Genomic DNA, 25,348 nt, shown 5'->3' on the forward strand with positions numbered 1-25,348 from the left:
CTGCCTGCATTGCGTTCTGTTATGCTCGGGCCGGTCTCTCACTGGAAGGTGCTGTCACGGCACACAGGGTCAGAGCTATGGCTGCTTCTGTGGCTTTCCTCCGTTCCACGCCCATCGAGGAAATCTGCAAGGCTGCCACTTGGTCCTCGGTTCACACGTTCACTACTCACTATTGTCTGGATGCCTTCTCCAGACGGGATGGACACTTCGGCCAATCTGTGTTACAAAATTTATTTTCCTAATGGCCAACCATCCCTCCTCCCTCTCTGTTAGCTTGGAGGTCACCCATGCGTTAAGAATATGCTGCCTGCTTGTCCTGGGATAAAGCACAGTTACTTACCGTAACAGGTGTTATCCAGGGACAGCAGGCAGATATTCTTACGACCCACCCACCTCCCCGGGTTGGCTTCTTAGCTGGCTTATCTTAACTGGGGACCACGCTCTCCTCCGTCGGGCGGGAAGGCACTCGCGCATGCGCGGTGCGGCCATCTAGAACTTTCTAGTTAAAAGTGTCCGTACCGGGGCTCCGTCGGTGACGTCACCCATGCGTTAAGAATATCTGCCTGCTGTTCCTGGATAACACCTGTTACAGTAAGTAACTGTGCTTTTCCTACCTTTGTTGCCTGGTTTCTGCTTTCCTCATGTTCTCATTCAATTCCTTCCATCCACTGTCTCTCTTCCTTCTGCATCTTCCATTTGCTCTGTTACTGTGCCTCTCCCTTTCTTCCCCCTTCCAAATTGGTCTGGCACCCATCTTCTTCTCTCCGCTCCCCCCATAGTCTGGCATCTGTCTTCTTCCCTGCCAGCGTCTTCTCCCTACTCTCTCTTCCCCATTTCCTTTCAGCGTCCTTCTCCCCCCATCTTCCCCATGTCCTGTCAGCGTCCTTCTCCCCCCTCTGTCTTCCACATGTGCTTTCAGTGTCCTTCTCCCCCCTCTGCTTTCCCATGTCCTTTCAGCGTCCTTCTCCCTCTCTGTCTTCCCCATGGCCTTTCAGCGTCCTTCTCCACCCCGCCCCCGTCTTCCCCATGTCCTTTCAGCGTCCTTCTCCACCCCTTTGTCTTCCCCATGTGCTTTCAGCATCCTTCTCCCCCCTCTGTCTTCCACAAGTGCTTTCAGAGTCCTCCCCCCCTCCCGCCCTTCCCATGGCCTTTCAGCGTCCTTCTCCACCCCTTTGTATTCCCCATGTGCTTTCAGCGTCCTTCTCCCTCCTCTGTCTTCAAGTGCTTTCAGAGTCCTTCCCCCCCTCCCGTCTTCCCCATGGCCTTTCAGCGTCCTTCTCCCCCCTCCTTCTCTACCGCCCCGGGTGCAGCACAGCCGGCCAGGTCCCCTTACTTTTGTGGCACTTCCCCAACCGACCGACAACAGCCCCGGTCCGACAAACCTCCCTGTCCTTAACTGCGAATCTAAATTACCTTATTACAGCTGCTGTAAGAAGATAATTTAGATTCGCGGCTACAGGGCAGGGAGGATTGTCGGACCAGGGCTGTTGTCGGTCAGTCGGGGAAGTGCCACAAAAGTAAGGGGACCTGGCCGGCTGTGCTGCAACCGGGGCGGGGTGTGGCGGGGCGGGGCGGACCGCCCCTTCCCTTGGTAGCCACTCGAACCGCGAGGCTACTCTCCTCCTTACCTGCACTGCCTGCAGCACAGAGCCAAACGGAAGTCTTCCTGACGTCAGCGCTGACGTCGGAGGGAGGGAGGGCTTTGTTTAAGCCCTCCCTCCCCTCCGACGTCAGCGCTGACGTCGGGAAGACTTCCGTTCGGCTCTGTGCTGCAAGCAGAGAAGGTAGGGAGAAGAAGAGCCGCGCGACTGAGTACATCCAGCCCCGCAGGAACCCCGCGACCCTCGGGGGCGTCCCCACGGGATCCCCGCGACCCTAGGGGCATCCCCACAGGATCCCCGTGACCCGAAGGGGGAACCCGCGGGATGCCCGCGGGTCCCGCGGGATTCCCGTCGTCCCCGTTCCCGTGCAGCTCTCTACATTGAAGTTCATGCAGGGTGCCATAACTCTTTGAGCCTGCCCTGCATTCAAAAATTAATAACATAAAGTAAATCAGGTCAGTGCTAGATGTTTGTTTTCAAACTATATTAATTAAAAATAATAATAAGGACCTATACAGGGAGAGCAAACTTGAATTTAATTTTGGGAAGGCAGGGAAACAAACACTGTGTCCAGTTAGAAATGCTTTCCTTGCCCTATGACGTGTCTTTTCCTGCAGTAGCATGCAACTTTGTACCTGTCCTATGAATATTGTTGGCACAAAAAAGAATTATATAAGTTGGTTGTCGCCAACTAAATATTATATTCCCTTATGTAAGTATAGAAAAATTATTGGCATTATAGATCCTAGTGGGAGAGTATTTCAAGCAAGTCAGAATGTTTAGGGATGTGTTTAATCGTTGCTTTGAATAATTATAATTAGGGTGGATATGACAAAAAATGTGGCAGTGTAGCAATGCATTAACAGGGGAACTAATAATTGGGAGCAGCCTTGATATACATGTTAGAAATGGGTGGAGGCTGAACACACTGTGCACCTAAAGAACTTTGCCCTCTGGCAAGAGAACAGTGCCAGCTGTCTCCACCTGCTTCCAGCTTCTTCATGGTATGGCTTTCATAGCCATGTAGTAGGACATTGTGTCGTCTAGTTTGAGATAAGTTGCTATACTGTTTTGTGCATCTGCAAAAAATGATTAAGAAGACTAGTCATATGGAACAAATGTAATGCGTTGGCAGAGAATTTCAAATCAAAAAGTACAAGGCTGCAAATTGAGTCTTTTCTCCACTGGAAATTAAGCAGCCTTTTTAGATCCAAGTTGCAAGAGAATCTTGGTGTTAAAAACAAATCATCCTTGAGATATCATTTAAAATTGGTTATTAGTTGCATTTAGGAACACTTTTAGTAAGCTGTAGTAAAACATGTTCTTTGTGTGCCCTTATGCCTTGTTGTGGTTTAATCTTTGTTGTGGGGAGAATCCTGGGACTATATTCTTGCCCATATCATTTAGAGACCAGAAATGCCTGGTGATGAGAAGTGTTATCATTTTTTTGTTTTTTTTTTGTTTAAAGTATCATTCTTGTGCTAGAAATTTTAAACTCTTGCTTCCTGCACTGAATCTTTCCTTTGTTTTGAAAATACTGACACAGTCATTCAGTTTTGTTTGTTCTGTAAGAATTATCCTTTGATTAACCCATTTTGGCAATCCATCTGGAAGACCATGAGCGAGATATTTTGCATTACTGAACCACTTACCCCTGCCATTGTCATTCTTGGCACTCACCAACTTAAACTCGCTCGGATTGAGGGTGACTCGAAGCTTTTCAACTTATTGTTACAACTGGCCATTAAATTAGTATTACAAAACTAGAAAAATGTCTCATTGGTGACTTACTCCATGTGGTGGAATATGATCTGTGTCACAGCCAAGTTTGAGAGGGCTGCGGCCCTCAAAAATAAATCCCTGTGTTCATTTGAACGTACCTGGAAGCTTTTACTGGGTGTATTCTTATCTCCTCATAATTGAACTGAGTACCTCTATATTTACTTGGGTTGTTCTTATTACTGTATGACATTTTTTGCCCTTTCCTAGTCACTCATATCATCTGTTATGTAGGCCTTACTGTACGATTGAATTGATTATGCCTGCACTTCTATATTTCCCTTTTTCTTGTTACTGTACAATGTTACTATGTTACTTTTGTACTTTTTTGTGAAACAACAAAACTTTATTGCACCCTGAATTTTGTATTTGTATTTTACATTCATCTTTGTTCTTCCTGTAATTTGCAAACTTAATAAACAGTTTTGAACTAAAAAAAAAGAATTTATTTTCTTATGGTCTTTCTGGTTGCTTGAAAGGTGTTGCCTTTTGAAAATCTTTCCTTGGGCTATGATTCTTAATGTGTTTTCTGTCGTTTTATTTCTGTTTCGTAGTGTATTAGTAGAAACCTGTGAATGATGGTTTCTGAACAGTGTTCTTGTGCAGGTTGCTTTATCCCTTGTCTAAGTGCACACTGTGACTGAAATGTTGCTGAAGTCACAACTTTGGCACATGGAAACCTGGGGTAGGTGAGAAAGGGAACCAATTTGTTCTCATGGGAGCCTTGCAATAAGGTCCTTGCGCAGTCTAAATCAACCCCAAAGGACACTGGCAAGAGTATGAGACAATTAGAGAATAAGAGTAGGTAAATAACGATGCTTTGGATATAAATGAGATATTAACAGGCCTGTGGAAACATGCTCTCCGCCATGAGCTATTTTGGCGTACACCTGTTAAGGCCTAAAATTTAATATCGGCTTCATGCCATGTGTTATACTTCTTAGTTCATATGCTATTTCAAGGACTCAGCAAATGGCTTGCATTGGGAGTTATCAATGGAAAGATAAGGACATAGAAAAATGATGGCAGTAAATGATTGATGAATAATATTTACCTGCCCATACATGCCAATTGCATAGTTCTATGCCTTTCTCTCTTTCAGAGATTCTCTGTGCTTGTCCCATGCATATTTGTGTGTGTATATGTGTGTTTAGAAAATTATAAAGGTGACATCCAGCGAGTGTAACTTGACAGACAGATTATAGTAACAGTATAATCATAGTAAAATGACCAGTTGTCTCCACAATACAAGTTTCAAGTTTTATTACCTTTTGATGAATCGGTTATACAAATTTTCTAAGCGATGAACAATTTAAAAAGCCACTAGATAGTGGTCTCACATATAATTGGATATAAAAGACAACATACAAATTAAATAAACCCACTAACATTTTTGCAGTCAGATTAAAGACAAACATGATTGAAGGGGGAAAGGGGGGAAAAGTTACAAATTCATTTTATGTTGGAAATTACAAAAAAGGAAAAAAACGAGAGGGAGGGAAGGGGGTTAATGGGGTTAATGTCTATAACAAAATATGAGGGGTCCAAAATAAGACATATTAAATATCAAAAGCGTCTTGAAACAAAAAAGTTTTCAATAATTTTTTAAAAGAGGTAAGATCTTTTTCATTTCTGATATAATGTGGCAGTGAATTCCACAATTAGGAGCCATAACAGAAAACATATCACATCTTCTTGTGCCAACGATTTTCAAAGAGGGAACCGTTAGTAAATTTAAAGAAGATGATCGAATGGTGAGGTAAACTTGGAAATAGGCAAATTTAAATTAGAGTAGTACCAATATGATACAGTGTCATTAAAGCAATACAGTAGAACGTTCATATAATTCAGGCCTTCACAAGACTTTCATTGAATCTGAGTTGGCTGAAAAAATTCAGGAGCTACCAGCTGAGACCTCTTTCCCTTCTTCTCCCCACATCTTCAACGATGTCCCTAGTGGAGTTTGAGTTGGGGGAGGGGGCACTTCTCATGAAGATTGGCAGCAGCTTTTAGAAACTGATTTAATAAGCTGTTTTTTCCATTGTGTCTCTGCAAAGAAAGTTTAATAGATCAGCCACTGCTCATCGCTAAGCAGCAGTTTCCTTTTACCAAAGCAAGCTATTGGCTGTTTGATGGCACCTCCTTGATAGGTGAAGCAAGGATGTAGGTTGTCTTTTTGTATTTCTCCATCACTCTTATTTTCTCATACTTCTGTCAACTGTCAACTCAGTCTCTCTCATGCCCTCTGTCCCAACCAACCAGGATTCACTTTTTTTTGAGCAATACATGGGCTTGAGAGCCTCCTGTCTATCCAACACACCTTGCTATCTTCAACTGCTTTAAAATCAGTGGGTTTTCTACCTCTCTACTGCATTAAGCTTGAGCCATGTAGTTCAGGAGCTTCAGTTTGCTCTTATGGTCTCAAGCCACTAAACCACCAGGGCCTTCAGAAGGAGGGGAGGGAAGGTTGAGCTGGATCAGGTTGGGATTTCTCTTAGCTGCAGCGGCGAGGGGGAATAGGGTGGTCTTGCATGGCAATTGCGGAAAGGCTGGAGCCACGTTTTATGTTTCAGTTCTGTTTCTGGCTGAAATTGAGCTATGGATTTGGTTGGCCTCTACACCTGAAATTTGTTGAACTCAAATTGATATAATACACATCCAGTGTCTGCACAGCCATCAAAGGCTTGGGAGAAGAGCTGGACTTTTCATTTGCTTTTTGAAATAGAGGTAGCCTTCCTCTCAAGAGTAAGTTTCCAGGATACGAAGTATACTGAAAATACTTGAAGGCAGGTGTTGCAAGACATGGTTTCCTTTCCAGTCTCAGGAAAAACTCTTGATCGAAGAGCTCAGTCCAACACAGTCTCTTCTGGTACCATCTTGGTTCTCCAGCAAGTTTGGGACACACATTGTCCAGATTCACATCAGAGATCTATCTAATATGGGTGACCCTACAGCATAGCCCTCCAAGTCATCAAAACACATAAGTCCCTCTACCACAACAAGGTGGTGTCCCTTTGGAGGGGAGAAAGCTTTGTTTGCTAACATGGCTTGGACACTTTAAAAAAGGAGGCATATGTTCCTTCTTGTTACATCTATTTGAAGAATTTTAAATCTCACATTTTTTACGGAAATTTCTGTACAAACGTTTGGTGTTTTTGAGCAACCATGATTTTATCTTTTTATTTTTATTTTTTTTCTTGATTGATAACTGTTCTTTGCTCTCCCAAGGCACTCCCACCAAGTGTTCATAATACTCTTCCCTTTCAGTTATCTTCCACATGAGACAAACATGATCACACACTAGCCATTCTGTTCTTCAGTACTTGATTTGATTTTGAATTTCCTCTTTGGTAGATTGTTTCACCCTTAAGCGATGAGAAGTAAGAAATTTTTTTTTTCTCGTATGTATGTATGTATATCTGGTAGCGCAATAGAAATAATATTAGTAGTAGTAATACTGGCTTTAGGGGGCCTTTTACTAAACTTCAGTAAGTTCTATCGCATGCTTACTGCAAGTTAATATCCACTATTGCGGGGCACACTGTCATCCTGCGGTAGTTTGGATTTGGCACGTGTTAACCATGCACTAAATTTATTTAAAAAGATTTATTTTAGCACTAGGGATGTGTTGTGGAATGGAAAGTGGGCATGGTTATGTTAATCAGTTAGCATGTGAGCTATTACCACCTACAAAATAGATGGTGGTTAGTGCTCATGCACTAATGGAGAACTTAGCGCATAACTGTTATCGGAAGAATCTGCCTTTTACCAGCAATGTGAAAGACCCACATATTTTATAAAATGTACAAGAGTACATCTACGGTATATTGCTCTTATGAACAGGCACCTTTTTAGACTTCTCACATAAGTGTCCTGTTAATTTACCCTTTTTGGGCCAGATTATATAAATGAGATTGGATGTGGGGATAGCTATCTTTTGGAGACACATGGGCCAGGTTCTGTAAATGGTGCCTTAAAAAATAGTGCCAATCACATTTAGGCGCTGTTTTACAGAATCATGCCTAACAAAAAAACTTAGGCACCGCTAATGTAGGCCAGGGTATTAGTGGCCTACATTGCAGGCACCTAAATTCTTTATAAAATCGTGTCTAGCGGTGCTTATGTCTGTCTCCAACCCAAAACACTCCCACTCAGGTGTTAGGCGCTGCTAAGCACCCTTTTTAGAATCAAGTAGGCACCTATGGGACATTTAAAGATATTTTCTTTTTTCCCAATTATGAGCCTGTTAAAGCTCATAATTGAAGCTATTAAGGTCATTTTAGTAATAAGTTAGGCACCTCTTATAGAATCTTGCCCATGGAAGGTAATTCTGTAAAGAGGCACCTAATTTTAGGCACAAAAATGTGCCTATTTGGAGCCTATTCTATAAAGAAAAGTGGCACCTTTTTATAAAATACTAACTTAACGGGTCACATTTGTGCCTAGGGAGTTTTAAGTTTAATCAATCATACCTAGATTGTAAAAGAATGTTTGAAGTTTGAAGATTATACTATTTTATAACCTATTTGCCTGATATTTAGAAAATGTTGAGCTCCTAAATTTGTGCCCTTTTTTCAACTCGACTTGAAAGAATAATTTTTCAGCTGACAATTCATCTTAATTTAGAAGCTTAAAAGCTATGCTCATAAATGAAGGTCTGCCGTTCATTTGCCTAGATTTATGAGCCTTATTTATGACCATATTGGGGCTACTTCAGGCCACTTTTTAGCGCTTGGTAAAGGGGCCCCTTAATTTGTCTTTTCAACACCATTAAGAAGTAGTGTTAATGCTTGCGAGTGTTTCAAAATTCTAGAAATAAGTAAAAAACCCGACCTACTCCCGGTTCAATGCCATATCTACTTATCTTTCTTGCACTTTAGATAATGTGTTTTTGTTCTTAGCTTATCGTTATTGATATGTCCTTTATTAATGGAACTAAACACTTAATTACTTATTTTTTTAGCTCCCAAGAAGATGATCGACCTATGTCACCTTTCTATTTAAGGTATTTATTTGCTTTTATTCTTTTGCATTTTATGAAGAGCTAGCTTTCCTATAAGTAGGTTTGAAACGTTTGCTTGTGTAATAAAAATATGCAAAGCAGCTGAGGACATGATGCGGCTTATGTGCTTTTTCTAGAACTTTTTGGCCCTGATTCTGCAAAGTGCATCCGGATTTTAGGCAGCTGTAGGCGTCCTACAGCTGTCTAATCAGCCATTCGGGATGTACGTTTAAAAAAAAAAAAATGCTTTCCAGGCAGGCCACCTGTATTGAAGGCACCTCCGGGAGCGTAGGAAGGCCTGCAAGACTGCCTAAGCTCACGTAAGGGCCTTAGGCGAACCTAGATGGCTCTAAACGTCTCTCTCCTGGGTGTCCTATACAGAATCCGGGCCTTTGAGTCTAGATTTCCTAAAGTGTGGAACTCATTAGCACATGCATTCATATTGCATAAAATGGGCCATCTTGGGACTAACAGCAGTGCACTTTAGTACATCAAGCCCTTGAAGCTGACCTCTCAAATGGCATGCATAGCCAACTTTGCTTCCCTTCTGGAGCAACAGTTATCAGCTCACAATCATACCCATGTATTTTTTATTCGGACTTGGCATCTGAAGCCAAAACATTTCCTATGTATAGCAGAGAACCCAGTAAACGGAATAAGAGTATGACCTTTTAGAGAGCTTGACATTTTCTTTATGCACATAGGAGTAAATTCTCAAACAGTTGCCAAAATTTGGTGCCAGAACAATACATGAATTCTGTGGGGTTCATTTTCAAAAAACATAGATGTCCAAAAGACAGCTTAAACTGGTGCTCGATTGTCTTACTAGTCAAAATGTCCAAGTGTGCATTTTTGAAACTGACTTATTAGATGTTTTTCTAGTAATTTTGTCTCCAGTGTATCTAAATCTTAAGAGGGTGTGTTTTGGATGGGCTTAGCACTTGGCCGTTTTACAGCAATTATCAAACATTTTATAAAATGTCCAGGGCACAATTTGAATGTTTTGGTCTAGACCTTTTTTTAAAACAAGGGCCAAAAAGGTACCCAAACTGGCCATATGACCAATGAAGGGATGAAAATATGGCCCCCATACACTCACGAAGTGCTCACTGACCCCCTTCCCACCCCAGATATATTTGTGAAACAGTACATATCTATCTCTATGACAACTATAGGTACTATGGGCCAGTCCTAGTAGAGATGCAAGCAGATCTCTGGAATAGCCTGGTGGGCAGTGCAGTAGCTCATATGCCACCTTAACTCAGGGATCTCAAAGTCCCTCCTTGAGGGCTGCAATCCAGTCGGGTTTTCAGGATTCCCCCAATGAATGTGCATGAGATCTATGTGCGTGCACTGCTTTCAATGCGTATTCATTGGGGAAATCTTGAAAACCCTACTGGATTGCAGCCCTTAAGGAGGGACTTTGAGATCCCTGCCTTAACTAGTACACTTGTGGTGGAAAGTGTGAGCCATTCCACTGTACTGCCATATAGGTGACATCTGCAGGCATAAGGGCTATTGGGGTGGAAGACAGGTGAGTACAGTAGATTTAGGGGGAGTTTTGGGAAGGCTCACCATATAATGTATGGGGTTTATGGTGAGATGTGTACCTGGCACCCTTAATGTGGAGTTCACAGCAATGTCCCCTAGGGTGCCCCACTGCTCTGCTGGTATGTCTGTGTGGCCAGTCCATTAAAAATGCTGCCCCCCCCCCCCCCTCCCTACATGCAAATGGCTTGTTTTGGTCATTTTTAATTTGGACCTTTTTTTTTTTTTTTTTAATAATGGCAATAAAAATTAGATGTCTAGCTGGACAAAACATTTAGCTGGGCCATTTTAGAAAATAAAGATAGATGTCTTGCAGGTTCAAAAATGGACTTTCTTCCATCCAAGTTTTGGACATTTTTCTCAAAATGTCCAGAGTCTGACTTAGACATCCTATCAAAAATGCCCCTCCACAGTGGTAGTTTCGTATGGAACTGCCTTCACAGAATCTTAACATAAGTTCACAGTTCCATACCAAGCTTTAGGTACTACTATTAATTATTTCTATAGCGCTACCAGACGTACACAGTGCTGTACAGAGTCACAAAGAAGACAGTCCCTGCTCAAAACAACAAACAAGATGTCATGGATACAGTTAAGGGGAACGGTTAATCTGCTGGCTGGGTACAAGCACTTAACCCAGGGGTGTCAAGGAGTTGCATGCACAGGAATGCTAGCTCCTAGCTGCCTAGAGTTGACTGGGGTTAAGTCAGGGGTGTCAAAGTCTCTACTCGAGGGCCGCAATCCAGTCGGGTTTTCAGGATTTCCCCAACGAATATACAAGAGATCTATTAGCATAAAATGAAAGCAGTGCATGCAAATAGATCTCATGCATATTTATTGGGGAAATCCTGAAAACCCGACTGGATTGCGGCCCTCGAGTAGAGACTTTGACACCCCTGACTTAACCCCAGTCAACTCTAGGCAGCTAGGAGCTAGCATTCTTGTGCATGTAACTCCTAGGCATATCCCTGACTTACTCATGCCCCCGTTGCAGTTGAGCATAATGGAAATTGTACAGCCAGTTTATAGAATACTGATTAAGGTCTGTTAAGTGCCTAACTGGCAATTTGTTAGTTGTTAAAGCCTATTAGCATCTAAGGCTAAGCAAATGGTCATTATTCTATAAATTACATGTGCAACTTAGAGGACTAAGCTTAAGTTGGGTGCCCAACTTTATAGAATCTGGGGGATAAGGGCTCAGCTCTGTAAAATTCTTGAGGGGAAGGAATCTCTGGACATAATTTAGATCTGGATTTACTCTTCCGTACACATGGAAATTTCACAGTGGCACTGGAAATACAGATATAAATATATTTCTTGTTAAAGATCAAATTTGAAAGGCACACACAGAACTGCATTTGATTAAAAATATAGGGTTCTGTACAATAAGAATTTTTTGCATAGATACAATATAGGAGAAATCTTTCAATAAATTGACGCACACATTCTATGAATCCAACATGATTGATTTGAGCTGCTGTGATGTCGTTACAGGATGTCTTCCAACATTATTAAAGCCTCATTTAATTTTTGGTGTTTTATTTACATTTGAGGAATTCTCATCCTCTGCATACATATTTTGTGTGTGTGTGGAGAAACTGCTTCCTGTTCCAGCTCTGAAACTGACCTCCATCTCGCTCCCTCCCCCACCATCACTTTATCTCCCCTCAGACTTGACCTTTCCCCAACAATAAATATCACTCTAGGTTCTATCCTCCTCATCTTAGCTTAAATGTACAGTCAAACCTCGGTTTGCGAGTGTTTTGCAAGACAAGCAAAACATTCTCGCAAAACTTGTCTGGCAAACCGAGTGTTGACTCCATTTGCGAGCACCCCCCCCTCGAACCAGCATCGCTCCCCCCCGCTCGCAAAGATCCCACCCCCCGCGCGAACAACTTGAACTTACTTCCCCCATCTGGCACCGGCATGCAGCCCACAGGACGTGCCGGTGCCGCTTGAAGATCTTCCTGCCTCTGCCGGGCCTTGAGTATGCATCTGCGCATGCTCAAGGGGGGGTGGGAACGTATCAAAGCGAATTTCCATTATTTCCTATGGGGAAACTCGCTTTGATATACGAGTATTTTGGTTTACGAGCATGCTTCTGGAACGAATTATGCTCGTAAACCAAAGTTCCACTGTATTTGTGTTTATCGGTGTGCATTTAATGTACCAAGGAAAACAAAGAAGGGGTAGACCAAAGAAATTCTAGCACTCGAGAATAAAAATGCTTTTTCCTAAGCATCTGCTCACTGTTCTGTACACATGGGTTATCCCTTCCTACCAGCATGTAGCGAAAATAGTGTTCCACCAGTGACATCACTGGATAAGCTGTGGTGTCCCCTGTAAGATTCCAGTATTTTTTTCTCTACCTTCAGCAGGTAGTAGGTTGCTTTTTGGTGCCCTTCTGCTACTAGACCTACAGATTTGTTCTGTGCTTAGTCAAGTGCCAAACTTGTATCTGCAATCCCCGGACTCAGTCCCCTAGGACCTTGCCTGGAGGTATGGTTCCCCATCTCTCCGCCTTGCCCAGTACCTGTGTTGGGGTTGATATTTCCAGGATCTCCTGCAACCCCATTTCCGTCTTTTTTTTTTTTTTTTAACCTGTTAGTTCTTCCCTATGCTGGGGAATAGAGCTTATGTTTGCTGTCATTGAAGCTTTCAGAGCTCTGTAAAAAGAGCAGACTGAGAAAATCCATTTTACTTGCAAGTGAGGGATTTCCTCAGCACTCTAGCAGAGCCTAAATCTCGGCAGGTCCCCTGTCTGCCAGGCAGCAAAATGATAGATGACTGAGACAGTGATAGGCCTGTGTGTGTCTGCCATGTGGTGGAAGAGCATTGCTGGCTGGCACGTGTGGCTTTCAGAGCCAGCAGCTGAGCAGAGATTATTTTTGTAGTGTGTAAATGTGGACTCTGGTCTGTCTTTTCTCTCGGTGAGCATTTCACACGTGCTTCCCTTCAGCTGGATTTCTCTGTCAGTGTACCTGCAAGGCTCCTTGGCAGAGTTCTGTCTCTATTCACTCAGACCGAGAGACAAAATCTCTGGTAATTGGTGGTCTTATTCATACCTACCTACCACAGGTCCTTCTGCAGGAGAGTCCCGGTGGGGCCTTGGTGGTTTAATGGCTCCAGAGTTTGACTAAGATAGTTGAGCAGGCAGTTTATATTCAATGAAAAAGACTTGTTTTTTAGCTGAATAAGTTTGTGTGACTTCCAGAAGAACCAAAGAACTGAAAGTTTGTTGGTTGTTCTATGGATTCTGTCTCTAAAGGGATCTGTTATAGATGAATGTTGGATGATGATTATTATTATTTATTTATTTGTTTTAAAAATTCTATTCCACTTAGAACCTAAGTGGGTTACAGTAAAACAAACATGAAAATTACAAGTCCCACAAAATGTTCTGTTTTCTCATACCACTTAACTGTTTGGAGAAATTAGGATGTTTGGAGAAATTAGGATGTAGTTCAGTTCTATAATTGGTTTGACTTTTTCCTAACTGGCAGATTTCAGCAAATTAGATGTGGTTTAGAGTAGACTACTCACCTTGGCAAGGGTTACGCCTATCCTCTATTCTGTCTTGTTTGGAAGCCTTTGACAGTACTTTTGCTTTCTTTGGGGTAAAGTACAAGCTTTATGCAGATGCAATTCAGCTCTTTCTGTCCTGCCAGACTAATGGATGTGCAGGGCAGACTGCACTGACCGGTTGGATATGTACTAATATGTTAAGAAAACTGACACTGATAGGTTTACTCTTGGGCAATTATGGATATATCAGAAATGTGGGACAGGATAGCGATCCTGTTTTTAGAGATATGCATAATCTTGGTAGTATGCAAGTGAAGAAAGTTTTAAAGGCACCCTTTTTTTTCAGAAACATTTTTCAGCTATTTTAGTGTTATTTCTCATTGATTATTACAACATATTTTTATGTGGGTTTGCCAAATACACTATTGCATGTATGCAAGTTGGTCAGAATTACTATTGCACACCTGTTGACTACTGTATACTTGAACATAAACTGAGATTTTTAGGCCTAAAAATGGCCTAAAAAAGGGGGTCTCAGTTTATATTTGGGTCACCGCTGACCCACGCCCCTCCCGAACCTGTCGCAGGCCTTTGCTGGGCCTGTGGTAAGACCTAGTGGTCCAGTGGTGGGCTGGGACAGGAGTGATCCCTCCCACCTCCTGCCCCAGCCAACTTTAAACAATGTTTATCTCCCTCCTGCCCCCTTCGTGTACCCATTAAGTCCCTGGTGGTTTAGCAGTGAACCGCAGCAAGAGCGACTTTCCTTCACTCCTGCCTGTGCAGAGCTGCTTGCTAATTGGCTGCTGCGAGTTCTCACGGGACCGCAAGAACTCCTGGCAGCCAATTAGCTAAAGTTGGTTGGAGCAGGAGATGGGAGAGATCCCTCCTGTCCTGGCCTGGCCCACCGCTGGCCCACCAGGACTTATGGTAAGCCGATGGAGGCCTTTAAGGCATCGGGAGAGAGGGGTAACAGGGTACAGAACTTGGCAGGGCAGGAAGGAGGCAGGGCAGGAAGAAGGGGGCTGGGTACAGAGATCAGCAGGTGAGGGAGGGGTATGGATGCAGAGCTTGGCAGGGAGGGAGGGAGACTGGGTGCAGAGACTTGCATGGCAGGGAGGGGAGAGCAAACAGGGTGCAGAACCTTGCAGGGGAGGGATGAGGAGGCTGGATGCAGAACCTGGCAGGGCACTGCACTTGAATATTAACAGCCCCCCGCCCCCATTTATATTTGTTTCAACCTTTTTTCCTCCTTTTTTGGGGAAAAAGTTACCTCAGTTTATATTCAGATTGGTTTATATTCGAGTATATACAGTAATTGTAAGCTTAGGGAGCATGTAACTGTTGAAAAAAGTATTTCAGCCTTATTTATTATGCATCAGTTGCACTCTGTTTGTCCCTACCCCCTAAAGAATTCAGATTTTTTTGGGTGGCAGCTCTGTCCTATGGAATGCCCTTCAGATAGAAGGTTAAAATGCTCCATTTTGTATAGGCATTCAAAAAATGTTTGGAAAGCACTTCACTGACCACTTGAGGATTTTTTTTTTTTTCTTTTCTTTTTCTTTAAGATGATCTGGACTTCATAATTTTGGCTGTATGATGATTATAAAGTATAGTATGGCCAATATTATCCATCCAAAAAGAGGATGGGCATTTGTGGCATGGTATGGTAATGTGGCATAGTATGGTATTTGTGGTATGGTAATGTGGCATGGTGTGGCATTCCAAAGCAGCACCACTTAGATGTTTGACGACGCATCTGTATGGCAGTATTTGGCCTAAGAAGGCAGTTCTGTAGGAGAGGACCTTTATTTAGGCACCCTGATGCCATAAGGTGAGAATCTATTCTAAAACATTATTTATATTTATTTACAGATGTTTTACATACTGTCCATTGCACAGTGGCCCTTCTGATCAATTTACAATTAATATATCAACCAGAGAGAGTAAGAAGGGGGAGATGGAAAAACAATTTAAGTTTAGGGGGTGAAGAACATATGTGCACAATAGAAGAGCAGGACTTGGGTGTGATTGTATTTGGTGATAATAATAATAATAACAACTTTATTCTTTTATACCGCCATAACTAAAAGTTCTAGTTTACACTAAAAAGAGCTGGACAATCAGCGAAATACAATAATACAGTAAAAAATACAAATATTATTGAAATTCTATTTTACAAATAAAATTCACTAAGTAATAAACTTATCGAACAAAGTGGTCTTAATTAATTTCCGAAAACTGCAATAGGATAACATAGCTTGCTGAATACATTTACCTAACCAAGATTGTTGCCTACCAGCTTGAAATGCTAGGGTCCTATGTAATGTGGCTAAACAGGTTGAAAAGGTGACGGCAAAAGCTAGAAGGATGCTAGGTTGCATGGCCAGTAGGAAAAAGGAGGTATTATTGATGTCTCTATATGAGACTTTGAGACCTCATTTAGAATATTGTGTACATTTCTGGAGGCCACACTTTCAAAAAGATATAAAAAGGATGGAGTCGGTCCAGAGGAAGGCTACTAAAATGGTATGTGGTCTTCATCATAAGGCATAGGGGACAGACTTAAAGATCTCAATTTATATACTTTGGAGGAAAGGCAGGAGAGAGGAGATATGATACAGACGTTTAAATACCTATGTAAAGTTAATGCACATGAGTTGAGTCTCTTTCATTTGAAAGGAAATTCTGCAATGAGAGGGCATAGGATGAAGTTAAGAGGTGATAGGCTCTGGAGTAATCTAAGGAAATACTTTTTTACAGAAATGGTGGTAAATGCATGGAACAGTCTCCCAGAAGAGGTGGTGGAGACAGAGACTGTGTCTGAATTCAAAAGGGCCTGGGATAGGCATGAGGGATATCTCAGAGAGAGAAAGAGATAATGGTTACTGCAGATGGGCAGACTAGATGGGCCATTTAACCTTTATCTGCCATCATGTTTCTATGAAGGTTAAAGAGCAGGTCTACTACATGTAGTGCTCAATTAGGAGGCCAGGGGGAGAATGAATCGATGAGCTGAATAGGGACAGTGATTACATAGTAACCAGGAGGGCCTGGTGAATCCAGTTATGATCCGTAGATGTTTTGAAATACCCAAGACTTAACCAGTTTCTTAAATCTCTGTAAAGAGGGTTCACATCTGAAATCCTGTAGGGTGGGAATTGCAGTACATGAGGCACCTAGATTCCATTATAGAATACTAGAGTAATCTAGCATTGGCCCACCTGACATTTATGCACGCCCCACTAGCCATGATGTAACTGCAGTTGTATAAATGTGGCAAGGGCACACGCAACTTACAGTATTTTTTACACACTTAAGTAGGAACCTCATCCTTGAGTACTTATCCCCTTGCATTTATGCACTATGCTACTTAACGCATGCCCTTATAGAATAGTGCTTGGGCAGCCTGCTAGCATTTTCACACATTACCATACCATGCCATACTGTTTTTTTATACCTCACAGTTATCACAAGGAATCATTGCGGCTTACATAAGATTAATAAGGATTCATAGCAGTAACATCAAGGATCAGTTAGAGTTCATGTCTTAGATTATAGTGAGAATAGATATGTGTTGTAGAGACTGTTGTAAGAGAGGACTATTCGTACATATAGTATATGGTGGGAGTGTACACTTTGAATGCTGGTATTTAGTTAAACTTGAAAGAATGGACATTCAGGGCATGGTGTCTGTATGTTGAGATATGGGGATCTTGGAAATGTGAACTCCCTATTAAAATATATATATATACTAGTCTTTAAGCCCGTTACATTAACGGGTGCTAGAATAGATGTCTGTCTGTCTGTCTTTCTTTATCTCTCTCTCCTTGGCCGCTGTCTATATCCTTCTGTCTCCACCTCCCCCCCAAATGTCTCTCCATGGCCCCTTCTGTCTCCCCCAGCACACCCCTCCCCCCCAAAGCAGCCCCCTTTCCCTCTCCCTGTCTTTCCATGGCCCCTTCTGTCTTCCCCCCCAGAGCAAAGCTGTTTGCCCCAAGCACACCCCTCCCCCCAAAGCAGCCCCCTTTCCCTCTCCTGCTGACTCTCTCTCTCTGGCCCCCTTTCTCTGTCTGTTTTTCTGTCCCTCTCCCTGACCCTGTGTCTTTCTTTCTTTCTTTCTTTCTGTCTCCCTCCCTCCTGCTGTCTGTATGTCATTTTTCCCCATTTCCCTGTGCAGCAGCATTTCCATCCCACTTCCCTATGCAGCAGCAACAGCATTTCCTTCCTATCCCCCCCTTTCCTGTGCAGAAGCAGTAGCAGCATTTTCCCCCACCCCTTTCCCTTCTCTTACCTTCTCTACCTTGCTCCGTTCGGCCCCTCCCCCTTCTTTTACTGCCGTTGTCCTGCTCGATCTGGCCTGCTCCTGACCCTCCCACCGCCGACAAACCTCGGGGCTCCAGCCGCTTAGGGAGCACTTTAAACATGCTGCTTCGTGGCCTTCTACTGCCGATTTCCTCTGCCGCATCTGTCTCCGATGATGTCATCAGAGACGCGGCAGAGAAGGGCACGAAGCAGCGTGTTTATAGTGCTGCCTACGCCGCTGGAGCCGGGAGGTTTGTGGAGGGTCAACGGCCGGAGAGGGGCTGCTGTCCACCACTCGTTTGCTGCCACTGGTGCTGCCTACTCCGCTGGAGCCGGGAGGTTTGTAAAGAGCACAGTCGCGCGCATGCGCCTCCAGCCCCTGCAAGCACCGTGAGGTGTCAATTAGAATGTTGCCACAGAAGCACATCTCACGGCGCCAGGACTCACGAATTTTTGAGAGCGCATGCGCGTGCTCTAGCGTTTTATTATTATTGATATAGATAGATATAGATATATATAATAGGGAGTTCACATTTCCAAGATCCCCATATCTCAACATATCTCAACAGATGCAGCTTATATATATATATATATATATATATATATATATAAGCTGCATCTGATGCATGCAGCAAGACAGACAGTTGCCTTCTTCTGGAAAACTGGAGTGGCCCATGGGATGTTAATGAATATGCATGGGGTACATCTGCATGCCTGCCACCTCCCCATTTTATGCAAATCCCTCTAATGCATATTCATTAGGGCTGTCCCAAAAACCGACTGGTTGGTGGTCCTCCAAGACAGGGTTGGGGACCACTGTTGTAGAGTATGATTTTCAGTATTTATTCAGTATTACTACTCCAGTATTCAGTATTACTACTCCAGTTTTGGATTTTAGGTTGATATGAAATTGTCTGATAATTATATAGCAATAGAAGTTTGCATAGTGATTAACGTTGGAAGAATTAAACATTTAAAGCCGTTACCAAAAAGAATTTATGCCATATGATAAAAGACTGCTTGAACACATCTGAAGATCATCTATCTTTTGTCTCCCTGGTCATGAAAACTGATTGCCAGATTCTTCTGGTTTTTGTTATGGCTACCTGGCCTTACTGATTGCTGCTAGAGGGGGGATAGCTTTTGCCAAATAATTCAGTCTTGCTGTAAGCAGCTTTTTCTATATTGCAGTGTTATGGATAAGGAGCAATATTTGTTTTGTGTTCAGATTTGTCATGAGCTTCACCTTCCTGTAAACGTATCAGATAATCTCTGCAGAAAAGCATGGGTGCAGCATATCACGTAAACCCTTCCACATGATTTACAGGAGCGCTGCTCTGAAGATATTATTTTTTGAAGTTCAGGTCAAATTCCAATATAGTATAATCCCTACCTCGGATTAGTCAACACTCTTATCAGTTTAATGAAGGTCATAATATTGTTTTATGAGAACTTATGACTTGATGCTGTACCAGACACCCAACAATACACAGAAACTGGGAACACTTTTTTACTTTCAAAGTGAAAGGAATATTTAGTGCTAATGAAAAGAAACAAGTGTACAAATGTGGGGTAAGCATCAGTTACCAAGTGAATGAACACACAGTAACGGTTCCTACACTGTCGTGATATTTGTTGTACATTAATTCACATTTGTTGTAGCAGAGAAGCCAGGAAAACAGTGGAAAATGGGTAGGTTATAGGGATCAACATTGCATGTTATTGGCAGGATAACCATTAATGATAGCACCATGAGACTACCGTTAGAGATGAGAGGTGCCATTTTGATCCCAGGCTGCCAACTTGGCAGGAGCAGCTGGGAATTGCTCCTGTTCTGTTATAGTAGACACCAGCAAACACTGGTAAAAGCTAGAGGAGGAGGTAGAGGATAGGGGCACTTTTGAAATAATATTGGGGGTAGTAAGTAGGTTGAGAGAACTGTTGCTTCACTATCACCTTAGTGCAGTGGTTCCCAACCCTGTTCTGGAGGACCACTAGGCCAATCGGGTTTTCAGGCTAGCCCTAATGAATATGCATGGTGCAGATTTGCATGCCTCTCACTTCCATTATATGCAAATCTCTCTCATGCATATTCATTAGGGCTAGCCTGAAAAATCGATTGGCCTGGTGGTCCTCCAGGACAGGGTTGGGAACCACTGCCTTAGTGTACTGCAGAGTTAGAGTGATAAATCACCTGTACCAGATGGTATACATCCCAGTGTACTGAAAGAACTCAAACATGAAATTGCTGATCTGTTGTTAGTGATCTCCAACAGGTTGCTAAAATTGTAGTACCTGAAGATTGGAGGGTGGCCAATGTTACTCTGATTTTTTTAAAAAGGGTTCCAGGGGAGATCCAGGAAATTACAGACCAGTAAGCCTGACTTCAGTGCCAAACAAAATAAAATTGTGGAACTTGTAAGCAAACATGTTTTAATGGGACAGAGTCAGCATGGTTTCAGCCAAGTGAGGTCTTGCCTCACTAAACTAAACTAAACCTTAAGTTTATATACCGCATCATCTCCACGGAAGTAGAGCTCGGCACGGTTTACAAGAACTTAAAAATGAGAAAGGGTAGGAAAAGGTTTACATAAGTTTATAAGTTGAGTGGAAAAGTAAGGGAAAAAAGAAATTACGTGTTAGAGAAGAGCCAGGTTTTTAGTTGCTTGCGGAATAAATGGAGGGAGCTCAGGTTCCGCAGCGGGATGGTAAGGTCATTCCAGAGACCTGTGATTTTGAATAGAAGTGATTTTCCCAGTTTACCTGCGTGGAGAATACCATGTAGGGAGGGGAAGGATAGTTTTAATTTATGGGCGGTCCTGGTGGAGTCAGGGCACGAGGAGTTGAAGGAAAGTGGGATTAGGGAAGGAAGGATGCCATGAATAATCTTAAAAGCCAGGCAAGAGCATTTGAATTGGATTCTGGAAATCACTGGGAGCCAGTGAAGATTGGCCAGGAGTGGGGAGACGTGGTCAGATTTACATTTTGCAAAGATCAGCTTGGCTGCTGTATTCTGAATAAGCAGTAGTCAAGTTTGGAGAGGATAATGGATTGGACAAGGACAGCGAAATGTTTTTGGAGGAAGCAGGGTCTTGCTTTTCTTAGCATGTGGAGGCTGAAAAAGCATGAGTTTGGTTAACCTCTTTGAAGGTGTAAATAAACATGTGGATAAAGGTTAGCTGGTTGATGTAGTGTATCTAGATTGTCGGAAAGCTTTTGACAAAGTTCTTCATGAGTCACCTGAGAAAATTAGATTTATGGGATAGGAGGCCATGTTCAAGTGTGGATTAGGAATTGGTTATCAGACAGAAAACAAAGGGTAGTTTTTATATGGCCATTTTTCTCAATGGAAGAGATGAGATAGTGGTGTACCGAAGGAATCTGTACTGCTATTTTAACTTATTTATAAATTGGATCCACAAATGAGATGATTAAATTTGCAGATGACACTAAACTGTTGAAAGTTGTTAAAACCAGGGCTCTGGAGTCAGAGTTATAGAGTCAGTCGGAACCAATTTTTGGGTTAATGGAGTTGGTGAAAATGTGCCGACTCCTAATAGAGTTAAATTGTATATCAGGCAGATATTATATTGCTTAAATTTCTTAATTCACAGATAATTTGATTAACCCATTTTTTCAGGATATGCTTTTACTTTTAGAATATATTTTGATATCAAATTCTTTGATTACAAAATGTAATATATTTTATGATATATATATATTAGTGAAACTGGTACCTAGAGAATAACATGGAGACAAAGCTTGTCCCCATCCCTGTTCCTGTTCTGCAAACTTTGTCTGATCCCATCCGCACAAGCCTCAAATAGTTATGATTTAATATTGAAATCATTTTATTAAAGTATAAAAAGAAAAAATATTCTGTACAACTGTCCTTTTATAAATTACAAATACAGAACAAGGTTCAACAAATCCCTAATTTCCTCTCTCCTTATCCTCACAAATATCCCTTCCACTATTGAGACAACTGAACAAGCCAAATTACTGCAAAATGATGCATAGAAAAATCATGCTTTACACATATTTTCTAAGAAGACATCTAGATCCTTTTCATGGATAGTGACTCCTAATGTAATACCTACAAAGGAACAGCCATACTCAGACTAGTGGTCCATCTAGTCCAGTGTCCTGTTTCAAACATTGGCCAATCCAGGTCATAGGTACCTGGCAGAAACCCAAATAATAGCAACATTCCATGGTACTGATTCCTGGGCAAGCAATGGCTTCTTCCATGTCTGTCTCAATAGCAGACTTTGGAATTTTCCTCCAGGAACTTGTCCAAATCTTTTTTTAAACCTAAATGCACTAACCTCTGTTACCACATTCTCTGGCAACGAGTTCCATAACTTAACTATTTGTGGAGTGAAAAAATATTTTCCTCCTGTTTGTTTTAAAAGTATTTACTTGTAACTTCATTGAGTATTCCCTAGTCTTTGTATTTTTTTGAAAGAGTAAATAATCAATTAACTTTTGCCTGTTCTATACCACTCAGGATTTTGTAGATCTCAGTCATATATCCCCCTTCAGTCATCTCTTTATCCAAGCTGAAAAAGCCCAACCTCTTTAGCCTTTCCTCATATGAGAGGAATTCCATCCCCTTAATCATTTTGGTTACTCTTCTTTGAACCTTTTCTGATTTCACTATGTTTGTTTTGGGATGTGGTAACCAGACTTGAATGCTGTACTCTAGGTAAGGTTGCTCCACAGAGCGATATAAGGCATTATAATAATTTTGGCCTTATTTACCATCCATTTCCTAATAATTCCTAGCATCCTGTTTGCTTTTTTGGCACGACTGTACACTGGCTGGAAGATTTCGGCATTTTGTCTACAATGGCAAGATGGAACGTAGCATCAGGTAATTGATTGATTGTTATCATGTAGTAGCTGTAATTTGGGTTATTCCTCCTACCTTTGTCACTGAACTTTTCTATATTAACCCCCCTCCCCCCTTTTTACAAAACTGTAGCGCGGTTTTTAGCACCAGCCGTGATGGTAACCACAGCTGACGCTCATAAACCAAGCTATGGTTTTGTAAAAGGGAGGGGGGGTTAAATGTAATTACCATTTGGATGTCTAGTCTTCCAAGTTCCTCTCGTAGTTTTCTCACAATCCACATATGATTTTCAAAAATGCACAATTTTGGTGTCATCTTCAAGTTTGCTAATGTATTGTTACTATTTCTAGATTATTTTTAAATGTTAAAAATCCCTGGGGTACTCCACTTTTTTGCTTTCCTCCTTTGAGAGAATTGATCATCTCACCCTACTCTTTGTTTTCTGTCTTTTAACCAGTTTTCCATTTCCTGCCCCTTAGCTTTTTAATTTATTCAGGAGTTTTTCACAAGGTCCCTTTTCAAATATTTTAGAGGCTTTATTTGCAACTTCCTCCCCATGTTCCAGTATATACACATACATGTCTAAAAATCAGGTTGAGAAGCTAAGTTTCCAAGTTTTATTAAAAATTTGATTAAACGCTTATATAATTTCTAAGCGATTTACATTAAAATATTAAAATAGTAATTTACAAAGAAAACAATACTAATATTGATATTGACTTACAAGAAACAAAAGGAAAAACTACAATTTTTAAAAGCAAAGAAACATTCAAGATAAACACATTAAGGGGGAGATCTACATTTTTGTAGAACTTCACACTGTGTTTCAATTTCAAGGGGGTGTGAGTTAGGCATGACTAAAATCTACACCGTTTCAAGAAGGGCGCAGAGCTGTACAGGGAAGAATTTCCACATTGGCTTTTACACCTGCTCAGTAGCACGTACAGAGGACAATAAACAGCATGATTTAAGCATGGGGGAGAGGCATCCACCTGTTTAAACCACCCTGAGCTGGCTGACCACTAATGGCGTCACTTAACCAGAGAGTGCTGCTGAATATCTGCTCTGACCATCCTGGCATAATATAGGTAGAGTTGGGAAGGACCCAGAAGTTATGTGGGCACCAGTGCCCACATACATAACTGGGCAGATAAAGCCCCATAAAATGCAGTCTTGCCTTTTCCTGATTAGGTACATGGGTACCGACACTTAATATTAACTGACAGCCACATAACTTCAGGTTCACTGAAGACCCAGATAATCAGTGCCGCTATCTGTACTTGACATGGCATGAAATATCCCAATCTAATTTATCCATCAGTGGTTGGCACTTAAAAAATGCTCACTTTTGCCAGCTGACTATTGACCTGATATTTTTTTTTTAAAGTGTTCGTTTCAGTCATGGCTTTATACAGGTGATTAAATGGAGTCATTCTTCTTAATCCCATGTAATGCACTTTATGTCCACATCCAAAATGAAACCATATGCAAATTATTGCAGCACTTACATATGTAGATTTGTAAAACGGCACAACTACGCGTGAAAGTGTTGGCATATATCTAATCTTCCATTTGTGTGTCACACAAACCTATACAAGCTCAAGGTGACAGATCAAAGAGGAAGTGGGAAAGTAGTAGGAGTGGGCATGGAGAAGCAAGGGGAGGGGTCTAGAAGTAGGAGGTGCTATACAGAAGCTGAAAGTTAATTGTCAAAGAGGTGGATCTTCAGGTTTTTTCTGAATGTGGTGTAGTTTGTCTCTTTCCCGATTGCTTCTGGGAGGTCATTTCAGGTTTTTACACCCAGATAAGTTAGCATAGAGTGGAAAATTTGCTTGTAGTGGAGGTATTTTGTGGATGGCAGATTTAGTTGAATTCTGTTAAGTATTCTTCTTGATGACGACCAAACAGTAGAGAATAGTTGGATGAGAGGGGCTTCTGAATTTCTGTACAGAATCTGGTGTCAGATACATGAAGTTTTGAAAATTATTCGAGATGATATTGGGAGCCAGTGTAGTTGCCTGATGAAGGTTGTGATTGAATCATATTTTTTTAATTTGTAGATTAGTCTAACGGCTGTATTCTTGATGAGCTGCAGTTTGTGGATAAGAGTGGTGTTGATGCCAAGGTAGGCAGCGTTGTAATAGTCCAGTTGAGGTAAGACCATCATCTGAACGATCAGAGCAAAGTGATGTGGGTAGAAGTATGGTCTTGTGAGTCACAGTTGACGCATAGTGTAGATGGTCTTTTTCCGAAGGGTAGGGATTTGTGGTTCCATTGTGAGAGTGTTGTCTAAGATGCAACCGAGTACCTTGGTGGATTTTTCCATTGTGAGAGTGATGCCTGATGATAGAGTGAGGTTAGATATGACATTCTGTTGTGCGGTGCAGAAACCAATGGCTTTGGTCTTGGTGGCATTCAGTTTCAACTTGTTATTCGTTGCCCATGTTTGGATTTTATCTATATTGTTTGAGATTTTTTCGGCAATATTAGGATGGTTATTGGTTATGGGATGAGGAGGAGGATGTCATTGGCATAGGATAGTACAGTTTTGTCTTCCATTTTGATGTGTCCCAGCGAGCTCATGAATAAATTGAATAGGATTGGGGATAATGGGGAGCCTTGTGGGATGCAACAGAATGCCTTCTAAGAGTTGGAATATACTTCTTGGTTTTTGACCGTGTATTCGCAATTTTGTAGGAAGTCGGCGAACCATTTCAGTACAGTCCCTGTTATTCT

At 41.8% G+C, this 25,348-nt stretch overlaps 1 protein-coding gene across 6 annotated transcripts in view; it reads left to right on the forward strand.

Moving 5' to 3' along the window:
• The window catches only part of FAM13A (family with sequence similarity 13 member A), a 416,553-nt gene that overhangs the window by 232,353 nt on the left and 158,852 nt on the right, over positions 1 to 25,348 (forward strand). For all 6 annotated transcript variants that reach the window (XM_033959097.1, XM_033959069.1, XM_033959088.1 and 3 more), the window contains one exon: positions 8,344 to 8,385. In XM_033959097.1, coding sequence (XP_033814988.1) covers positions 8,344 to 8,385 — 42 coding nt within the window. The remainder of the gene's footprint in view (positions 1 to 8,343; positions 8,386 to 25,348) is intronic.

This window comes from Geotrypetes seraphini, chromosome 1, assembly GCF_902459505.1.
Source record: "Geotrypetes seraphini chromosome 1, aGeoSer1.1, whole genome shotgun sequence".
Taxonomy (NCBI): Eukaryota; Metazoa; Chordata; class Amphibia; order Gymnophiona; family Dermophiidae; genus Geotrypetes; species Geotrypetes seraphini.